Genomic DNA, 11,093 nt, shown 5'->3' with positions numbered 1-11,093 from the left:
CGTGTGTGTGTGTGTGTGTGTGTGTGTGTGTGTGTGAACACAATGGAATACTATTCAGCCATTTAAAATAAGAATATCTTGTCACTTGCAACAATATGGATAAACCTGGAAGATATAATGCTAAGTGAAATAAGCCAGGAGTAGAAAAACAAATGCCACATGATCTTGCTTGTATGTGGAGTCTAAAAGAGTCAAATTCATAAAAGCAGAGTGTAGAATGATGGTTGCCAAAAGCTGTGAATAGGGGTGAGGGAATGGGGAGTTGTTTGTCCAAGACTACAAATTTCTGTCAGATAGGATGAATAAGTTTTTAAGAGAGCTATTATAGAGAATGGTGACTCTGTGACTATAACTAATAATAATGTATTGTATACCTGCAAATTGCCTGGAGAATAGGTCTTAAATATTCTCACAACAAAATGACAAGTGAGGTGATAGATATGTTAATTAGCTTAATTCAACCATTTCACAATATATATTTCTATTGAAACGTCACCTTGTACACCACAAATATATGCAATTTCATTTGTCAGCTATATTTTAATAATATAGGTGTTCATTAACTAATAAAATTCCATGCTGTGAGTCACTGAACCAAAGATGAGATCTCTTCCCAGCACCCCTTAATCATAATGATAATTTCTGTTATTGAGCATACTATTGGGTTGTAGAGAAAGTGATCACATATTTTCTATGCAAAAATGGTGTCATGACTTTTCTGATAACCCAATACAATATATCCTGGGTACTTGATACATTTACGTCCTTCAATCCTCATGAAAGTCCAGTGAAATATTTTCTCCCTATTGCAGATGGAAAAACTGAGACCCATGTAAACTACATAACCTGACCAAATCATGTAGGTAAAGGGCGCACCTGGTACTACAGCCTTCCTAGTTTGGGCTCTAATGATGGCACTTTTTCCACAGAGGCTTTGGACAATCCATACAAAATTGTTCTTGACAGAACTAATAGAATTGTTCAAGTTTTGCTTGAGAAATTTCCTTAGAAGTCCGCTTAAACAAGCATATGTCTTATTTGACTCTGGCATTTTTATTCATAGAGGCAGAATGATGATTTAGATGAGTCTGTGGTCCCTTTAGATGTTCTCAGTTTAAGATACTGCACTGCACAAGTTATGTTCATTATCATATAATGGACAGATAGGAGAGTTGAACAATTCTTTGTCTTCCTCAAAACTAAAGACTTTGGGGATGATGCCCATCTTTTCCATGATTAGAAAGGGCTTTCATCTACATTGTCAGGGCTCTCCCACTTCAAACAGCACTTTCTTGTCACCTTGGAAATAATATTTTGCCCACCACAATTTGTATCAAACATAAAACACAAGAAACAAGTTCTCTTCAGAAGGTTGTCACAATTGTCCTGACTATATTTGCTAATTATTGATGCTTTCCAGGTTTACACAAGAGATTTGTCCATCTGCTTTCCAAGTCTGAACGTGAAATGAATCTGTAAAGGCAAGGTTGTGACAACACCCTCACTTCTCCCAGGCAACAGATTATGATGCTACACACCCAATTATTATATTACTGCAGGATCTGTTCAGAAGGGAAGAGATAGCTGATCCCAACACAAACTAGCTGGAAGACCAGCAAATGGCAAGCTAATAAAATAATAGTAGCAGTTAGCACTTACTGAGCACTCACTGTGTGCTAGGTACCACTCTAAGTACCCCACTGTATTAATTCTTTTTATCCCAAGTTAATTATTTCCAGTGCACCTTGCTGTCCCCTAGAAAAGTTATCTATGCACAGGCAGCAAAGATAAATGTGTCCACCTTGACTTTAGCACCACAAACCATATTCTCCTGAACAAGGTTTCCCTGACTCATTTATTGTGCTTCCTGATATTCATATAGTCAAATGGAGCATATATGAGGGCAGAATCTAACAGATAAATATTTTGAATCTAAGTAATCTAACTCCAGAGTTCATTCTCCTAACTCCTACACTATATTGTAGTAATGAGGAAGCTTGGAGCCAAGGAGATCAAGTGAATTCACCAATGTTACAATCGTTAGAAACCACAGACTCATAGTATCCCAAGACTAATACAAAACCTACAAATATTAAACATATCTGTCAGCCACAGTGGTGCAGCTTTGGTACAATTCTCTGCAATGCTGGAAGCCATATGGAAGACTGAGGTTCAGTTCCCACGCTGACCAGTGCATGCTGGGTGCATGTGTGCCAGTGATCCTGGCTGGCTGGGAAAGGCTGGGTGGGGAAAAGATCATGGTGTGAGGCCCTGTCTAAGGTTTCTCTCACTGACAGAAGACAGATACTTTAAAAATTAAGCATAGGCATTCAGATATTGAAAAGAGAGAGAGAGAGAGACTATTCCTTAATATTCTAAAACCAAAAGCCAAAACAAAACAAATAACTTGTACCATCTCCTTGCATACATGTCATACATACCAAGATCATCAAAAAAATCAAACAGGTACAACTTGATCCTAATTTTTTTAGTTTAATTTGGGTACCTGACATAAAACACATTCATCCCATATCATATCACTTATCATTTTTGAAAAAAATTACAAAGATTTAAAATGATTATCTTCTGTTAGTAACTAGGGTGAAACATATAGAAAATAGTAAACCTCCGGAGAAGCATTTACTCAAACATAAACTTAGTCAAATACATCCTGCATGTCCCACTTGGGTACCAATGCTTTTGGAAAACTATGTCCCTATGACTTTGAAATGCGTGTCCCTGTGATGTCCACTTACCAGAATTCCTCTTTCTCATTATCACAAGCGAAAGTTTAGGAACACCAAAGTGTTTAGTGAAGAGTAAAGGACTTTTTCGTCTCCTCTTCTGGATTGTAAACAAAAATTCTTTTCTCCCTGTACCATACCGAGAAATGCTGTCTCCTCGCGTCCACTACCTCCATAACTCTCTCTAATCTAAAATTCTCTCTTGGAGCCATGTCAATAATTTAGACATTTAAAGTTTGCAAGTGCCCCAAAATCTAAGTAAATAAACTCAAGGAGTGGGAATCTATATACAAGTTGTTAAACTGAATGCTCTCAAACTAAGTAAATTAGAATAACCTGGATATCTATTAAAATGCATCCCCTTTAGAGATTCTTATTTAATAGGTCTGCAACAGGGCCAAAGAATCTACATTTTAAAAAAGCGTTCCAGATGATTCTGATGCAGAGAGTTGATTCAAGGGCCACCAGGACTACAGTTCTATATACATCATAGGCTCCAGGGGTATGAACATTCATCAAAGGGAGGGAAGGATAAATCAGTACATGGGTATCTGTTACAATATGGTGGCCAGTGAGCACTGGGTCAAGGTAAAGAGTCATGGGAAGAACCATAGAACTGCTAGGCCAGCTCCAAGGGCCAGTGGTAATGCATTGCTCAAGAAAAGCTGGATCCCACATGGTGACCATGGCCAAATCTCCAGCCCAGTAAGCCTAAAGACAAGAACGTAAGTGATCTTTTGAAAATCAATTTTTTCTAGTTTTCAAATTTAAGACATTATCTTAATTCAGAGGAAAATCCTCTCCTTATGTTTCCAACTCATGAGGAAATAGAAAACAATGCCCTTTTTTTCTTAATTGCCACAAGGCACATGTGCTCACCAGAAAAGAGATGAGGGACAGAGAAAGTGGGAGAAAACAACTCCCCCCAGATGGCTGTGCTCATGCTAGAATCTTTTCTTCTCCATTTCTCCATCCTGTTAGGATTTGGGGCATGCATACACACACACATGCTCAGTGTGTTTTTCAAGTCACCATGTTTTTCAAGTTGCCAGGGCCAGGATTTGAACCACAGTTAGTCCTGTGGGCTCTGGCTCCCTTTAACCACTAGGCGCTGCGGCCAGCCTGACAAATGCTCTTTCAATCATTCTGTTTGGGGCCAGCAGGTGGTGTGGTAGTTAAGGGTGCTGGACTCCCACTTGGCTGGTCACGGTTCAAGTGGTTCAAATCCCAGACCTGGCAGCTTGCTTTCTAACTTTCCTTCTCTCATTATCTCACTCTCTCTCACACTCTGTCCCTCTCTGGTCAAATCAAATTAAATAAATAAACATAAATAAAATAATTCTTTTTAAAAAATCATTCTGTTTAAGTATCTTACCTTCTACGTTGCCGGATCCCTGATAAAATCAGCAATATAATCGCAATTATGACAATGCAAAATATCACACCAAAGATGATAATCCAGATGGGCACAGATGGGTCCGTGGGTGGTGCAAGAGTGCTAGGAATTTTTAAAAATTCTAGAGTCTGGTCATTCAAAAAAAAGGCATTGTTGATCCGGTTCCTATTCATTCTAAAATACAATGATAATTCAAAACAACAAAAAAAAGATAGAAAAAATAATTAGCAACATAGTACAGACCTTTCCTCTCCATAATCATTTGTCTCTATAAAGAAAGTATCTTCCCAGCAGGAGACTTGAAGTTGACTAGAAAATTTGCTGAGGGCAATTACACCATTGTTTCTTTTAATAAAAGTTGTGATGCTGGCTGCCATTGAGATGTCCATCTCAGCCCCATGGCCCTCCCTTGTCACATATGTCCTAGAAGTCACCAGAAGTCCTGAGTTTGGATTTCTTCCCACTATGTTTTCTGTTTTTTCTTTTTTTTTTTTTTTCTAAAAGGTAGCATCTAAATTAGAATGGCACAAATCTATTTAAGGTGGTTACATAAATGTCAGCAACTCCCAAAAATAAAATTACATGAAAAATGTGGATGATAAGCAAAAGAAAAGAAGACTGGGAGCAGATGAGAAAACAAGAACCAGGAGTAGCTCCTAATTCTAATTCAACAAATTAAACATTGTTTTCCCCATTCATTCTACTAGCATTTGCCAAAATGTACTAAGTATCAGATACAGTGCCAAGTGCTAGAGACACAAAATGAAATAAAAATAGCAAGGAGTTTACAGTCTACAGAGTGGCAAATGTAGCACAGCCATAACCACAAAGCAGTGCAAAAAGTTCTGTGAAAGAAGCAAACATGGGTACCATGGGAGCACAGAATAGGGCCAAGTATATTACAGTGAGAAGTCAGGGCTGCCTTCCTTAGTTAGGAGGCAATTTTTGAGCTGAGTTCTTGACCCAAGTGTGCATGGAGCACAGGAATGAAGACATAGTAAAGCATGACATGTTTGGTAAACTGCAAGTAGTCCCATAGGACCAAAGGCAATGGTTTAGAAGTCCAGAAGTCTAGAAAAATATATTAAAAATATGTTACTTTTCCTGGAAAAAGTCTGTAGTTGGGACGGCGATGGCAATTAGAGAAGGGTTGGTAGCGATGACTTACTTAACTAAAACCAAAGTGAATTTCTAACTACAATTTGCAATGTAGGTGAGGAAATTCCCTAGACATTTTAGGGCTGTTATTGAATCCACATTGCAAAAGCTGACTTCATCTACCTTTAGAGCAGCCCTGAACAATGGAAATATGATGTCAGCCTCATGTGACAAAATTTTCTAGCAACTGCACTAAAAAAGTAAAAACAGGGCCAGCAGGTGGCATGGTGATTAAGGTATTAGACTCCCACATGGACAACCACAGTTCAAGTCCTAGCCCCAGCAGCTCAAAAGTCATGCCAGGCATGTGTACATATGTGCCCAAAATCTCAAGAGGAGAATGGAGAAAGTATTGTGGCATGGTCATCCCCCTAGGGGGTGATTTCTCATGTTCTCCCTGTCTCTCTCCAGCATATGCTCTGTGATAAAAATAAGAATCTTGGGACCAGCAGTTGGCATAATGGCTATGTTGCTGGACTCCCATGTAGTCAACCCTGGTTCGAGTCCCAGACCTGGTGGCTTAAACTCATGCCAGGCGTATGTGCATGCGTGCCCAAGATCCCGAGAGAAGAATGGAGGAGAAGGGATTGTGGTGTGGCCATCCCCCCTGGGAGGTGATTTCTCACTCTCTGTTTCTCTCTGTCTTTCTGGAGAGTGCACACGCCCTATAGCAAAAACCACTCCAAAAAAAATAAAAAGAATCTTTTAAAAAGTTAAAATGTACAAATAAGCAAATGAAAACAAAAAAACAGGTGTAAAAATTAATTTAAAAGATTCATCTTTTGTCCAATGTAGCCAAGAAAATATAATTTCAACATGTAATCAATATTGAACAGGTTCACATTGTAGTTTGTACTAAGTCTAAGAAATTCAGCGTGTATTTTACCCCTAGAGTAAATCTCATTTTCAAGGGCATCATAACCAAATGTGACTAGTAGCCATTGTGTCAAACAGCTCAGATCTAAAGCCTAATAGCAATGGTTGAGAATTTCTACAGGCCATCAGGGAAGACCTCCCTTAGCAAATAAAAATTTATACCAAGATGTGATCGTTTATGGCTGCAAAAGACAACCCCAGTCAGATCGTCCACAGCAAAGGACAATTTGAATGCAATTTCTATCAAACTACAGAATGTTTTCTTTTTTTATAACCTAATATTGATAATCTGGGAACATAAAACTTGCCACAAAATAATGAACTCCACTGTTAAGATATAACTCTGAGAAAAATGGAAAGTTGCTCTGCATTCTCATTCTACCTGGTTGTCATTTTCTTTCTTCAGGCTGGGAATGTACTCTATCACCTTTCTGGCTGATTGGATTCTCATTCAGGTACAGATTAAACATTTTCCTCCAGAAGAAGCTGGGGCTTCAGAAGAAGGTTGGCTATTGAGTTAAGTTGAACCCTCACCAGAGAGCTACCCCAGGCATCTTACAACTAGCTGGTCATTCCCTCGCCTCATTCCATAGGTGTGAATTCTCTATGAGGAAAATCATAGGGTTTGGTGGCAGCATGCCTAGGGTCAAGTCTTCATTCTTTCTTTCTAGCCTAGTAGCCTCAGAAAATCAATTAATCTCCCAAAACAATTTACCAAAGAGCCTCAGTTTCTTCATTTATAAATCAGGTAATAGAAACTACTCAAAAGTTATCAGGGTTAGCATTAAATGCCACGGATGCATAAGAACATGCCTTGTGGGAACCAGCAGTTAGCGTAATGGCTATGTCACTGGACTCCCACGTAGTCAACCGCGGTTTGTGTCCCAGACCCGGTGGCTTAAAACTCACGCCGGGCACGTGTGCGTGCCTGCCCAAGATCCCGGGAGGAGAATGGAGGAGAAGGGATTGTGGCGTCACCATCCCCCCTGGGGGGTGATTTCTCGCTTTCTGTCTCTATGTCTCTCTCTGTCTGGCAAGCGCACGCACCCTATAGTGAAAAAAAACCCTCTCAAAAAAAAAAAAAAAGAACATGCCTTTTGAAATAGAATGTATTTACAAGTATTATTTTGTGCCCTCTAAGTATCATCTCCTTGTTGTTCACTCTATCCTTCCCTCTTGGTATGGTTTCTTTTCTTGCATCCAATCCTGATATACCTTACTCACCCCCTAACATAAAGTCTCATTCTACTAGCCACCCACATCTCCCTAAATATTGAGTCGTCTGAAAAGTCATTAGTATTTTTCTATGTTTTTCTACACAAAAATGTGTCATGACTTTTCTGACGACCCAATAGCTTCTCTTGCTAGGAAGGACCTCAAACAGACATTTGTTCTGAACATATCCATCACTCCAAGCAGTTGCTTTTCTTCCTCACATCAATTGAAGCCTGGTTTAACCACAGTGCCTTCACTTTCCTTGCAGCCCACCTAGATCACAAGGCTTGAATAAAATCCCTTTTCACATGAAACATGTCATTTTTTTTTAACTTGCTTCATAGTTGGTCTTAACAGTATGCTTAGCGGGGAAAGTGCATAAACAATTTAGTTCACACCATGTTAGAGCAGATTAAGCCATTTCCCAATGACATTGATCCTCGGTGCCCTTGCTTCAGCAAGGGAAATGGATGACTGTTCACACAAACCTTTGGCATTTGATTATATACTCATTATCTTAAGTGTTAATGTTTTACAGGGCGCGCATAAGTTATTTCGCTAGCTATTTCTCCTGGGTAGAGAGAATAATATGCGTTTTAGTAACTTATAAATCTTTTGTGGGAAGAGTTACTTTGTTGAGCTCATTTTTCCAATATACTTTTGTCCCACATCAATCACATGTGGTATTGGAAATTTTGACACACATGAAGTGCACATTAATTGAAATAAAATATAAATTGCAGCCTTCTGCTTCTTTACAGTAGTGAATTAGTTTCACTTTTGAACATTTATTGTGATCACAAAGTGGGGAGGGGGACAGGTGTCAGGAAAAATGGTGAAAGACTACAAATAGAAACAAAGGAGTACTGGACTTTTTACTTAATATTGTGCTTGGGGTACCTAGTGGGTAATTTCTATCTCTCACTGTCTGAGCTATTTTATGAGTTCAGAAGTTCTAGAAAACTGACATAATGTAGATGATTCTTCTGCATAGAAAATCAAGTTGTGTTTGGTGGAACATGATTGATCACTGTGTCATAGATACATTGATGCATCTTTTGCTAAATGCATTTTGCCATCCCTCATTTTCTATATAAGATCCCTGAAGTCTCCTTTGAAATAGTTTTAACCTCTTACTAGTTCCCTCAGTAATTAGAGAGATAATAAAAATCATTGCTATTCATTTTTAATGTGTAGAAAGTCATGATTTTACCTTTTTATTTTTTTTACAGTGTCCTTTAAAGGTAAAGATTGTACATTGGCCATCCTTAGAGAGCCAGGAAATGTGAATATTTTGCTTGGTTTTAAAATGAAAGTGAGGGGTCAGCAGGTGGAGTGGTGGTTAAGGCACTGGACTCCCAGATCGACCACAGTTCAAGTCCCAGACCTGGTGGCTTGCTTTCTCTCATTCTCTCTCTCTCTCTCCCTCTGATGAGTGTACATACCCTTTAGCAAATTAAAAAGAATTATAATAATAAATAAAATTAAATAAATAATTCTTTAAAAGGGAAAATAAATAAATAAAAGTAAAAAAATTATTTGACCTCAAACCACCTTACATTTATTAACTTGTTTAATCTTGTCAGCAATTCTGAGAGAGGGATACCATAATTATTCTCATTTTACAGGTGACAAGAGAAAGGCAAAAAGAGAATAAGTAACTTGTCTGTATTTAAATAATTAGCAAGAAGCAAAGCCGGAATTAAAAACCTACATATTTTGGCTCCAGAGTCAATGTGATGATTCATCATAGAATGATGTCATTCAACATGTTCTTGCCAAAAGAATATAATATTAAATATTCTTATCTAATACTTATGTTCAAGAATTTTAATTTTATTTATTATTATTTTTTTAATTTGCTATAGGGCATGTGTGCATAAATGTTTCCAGATATTACAAAATGTTGCCAGATATTACCAAATGTCTCCTTGAAGGCAGATAGACCCTAGATGAGAACCAATGATCTACCCAACCTCTAATAGAAATTAACAAAATAAAATCTTTAACATCATAATAAATGAAGTGTGTGGAGGAAAGAGAGAAATGTTCAATATCTTGAAAATAGTATATTCAATCAACACGCTGATTGACAATAGAAGACACATTTGAGGTGATTACCTTATGGCTGACTGAACTTCAACAGCAGGAAGAGTGTGATTTTGTGAAGGATCTGTAACCACAAACCAGAATGACACCCTCTGGGTTACATTGCAAAGTAGAACATGGGAAATTCTGCAGACAATGAAAAGAAAAAGTACATGGTAAGAATATCATCCCAAATGGCGTTATATCATTCCCTCTGATGCTACTGCCATCTTAAAAGGCATCTTAGGTATGTGTGAAAAGTCATTTCTACATTATGAAGAAATGTCTTAGTAAGAAGAAAAGTATCTAAGAAACTCCCTTTGTCTCAAAACCATATACTTGGGGGTCATTCTTTCAATAAGGAATCAGGAAAAAAAAAAAAAAACAGAACGAAAAAAGGAATGAGTCAGCAAAAGTGCCAGGGATACCATTCTGCATCACCTGTTGACTGATAGCCCCATTTCCCTAACAGTTGGTCCCTGCGTGAACCACAGAAGCACTTGGTGCTTCCTCATCAAATGCTTTGTTAGTGTCTTGCCCATTGAGAGAGAGAGAGAGAGGTCACCCTCGACAGGGTTTGTAATGCTGTGAGCCCCTCTCCCCAGCCCTCCAGCTCATCAGGGTCTTGGGCACCTGTGTGTGCTCAGCATGTTTTCAGGCTGACCCAGGGATGCAAAACTGCAGTTATCCATGTGGCTTCCTGCACTACCGTTCGGTATGCAATGTACTGTGCCACCCGACTGGGCCTGTTGCTCACTCTTATTTCAATACTTGCTCTGTCTACCAGTACTTCTGTCTCCCCCACATCTGAGCATACAGGCCAGGCTTATGCATGTACTTTTGAGGGCAAAGTTCTCAAAGCAAGTTTCTTTTGCACTGCCTTGAACAGACTTCCAATCTTAAACATTATAATTAATTCACCAGCAGACTCTGAACACTGTTTTGTAGTTACATGCTTTCAACTGCAAATTGAAAATGTGATTCACTCTACTCAATATACATGGACTACCAGCAAAAGGAAAAAGAGAAATGGCACTAGCATTCAATGAGACATGATCCATACATGCATGTGCAAAAGCAGAATATTATAGCAGAGTCCACATAAAATCACAATTTCCAGGGCTAAAACATAAATCCTATAAGGCTTTCACTATTACTTTAAGAGGTAAACTGCAAAAAGTAACATTTTCATTCATCCTAGAGTAATAAAATTCATACCAGTTGTCTTAGTCAACTTTTATGTCACTAACAACATAATAGCACAAGCTGAGTAATTTTTAAACAACAGAGATTTATTTAGCTCATGATTTTGGACGTCCAAGGTCTAAGAGCTTATGTGACAAAGGTCTTTCTGGTGTGGAATCTCTGTGTAGTCCCAGGTACAGGGCATCACATGCCACAAGAGGGCAAGAGCTTCTGGGATGATGTCCCTGCCTGCTCTGGTCTGACTCCCTCATACAAAGCCCCAGGAATCAACCATGGGACCCTATCCTGATGACGTTCTCTAATCCTAATCACCTCCAAAAAGCCGCCATATTTCAACACCATAGCGGGATTAAGTTTCCACCTTTAAATAAGTTATGTTACCAACACATGCGTGAAATTTTAGGAAACAT

General features: G+C 38.6%; 1 protein-coding gene across 1 annotated transcript in view; it reads right to left on the bottom strand.

The window, feature by feature from the left end:
- The window catches only part of CLTRN (collectrin, amino acid transport regulator), a gene marked incomplete at its 5' end in the record, with an annotated part of 23,324 nt that extends 13,700 nt beyond the window's left edge, over window positions 1–9,624 (bottom strand). The window contains 2 exon segments of the mRNA XM_006164699.2: window positions 4,120–4,314; window positions 9,511–9,624. Coding sequence (XP_006164761.2) covers window positions 4,120–4,314; window positions 9,511–9,624 — 309 coding nt within the window.
- Between the last annotated feature and the right edge of the window lie 1,469 nt (window positions 9,625–11,093).

This window comes from Tupaia chinensis, unplaced genomic scaffold, assembly GCF_000334495.1.
Source record: "Tupaia chinensis unplaced genomic scaffold, TupChi_1.0 Scaffold143678_1, whole genome shotgun sequence".
NCBI classification, from domain to species: Eukaryota; Metazoa; Chordata; class Mammalia; order Scandentia; family Tupaiidae; genus Tupaia; species Tupaia belangeri.
This window is presented reverse-complemented; position numbering and strand designations above follow the sequence as displayed.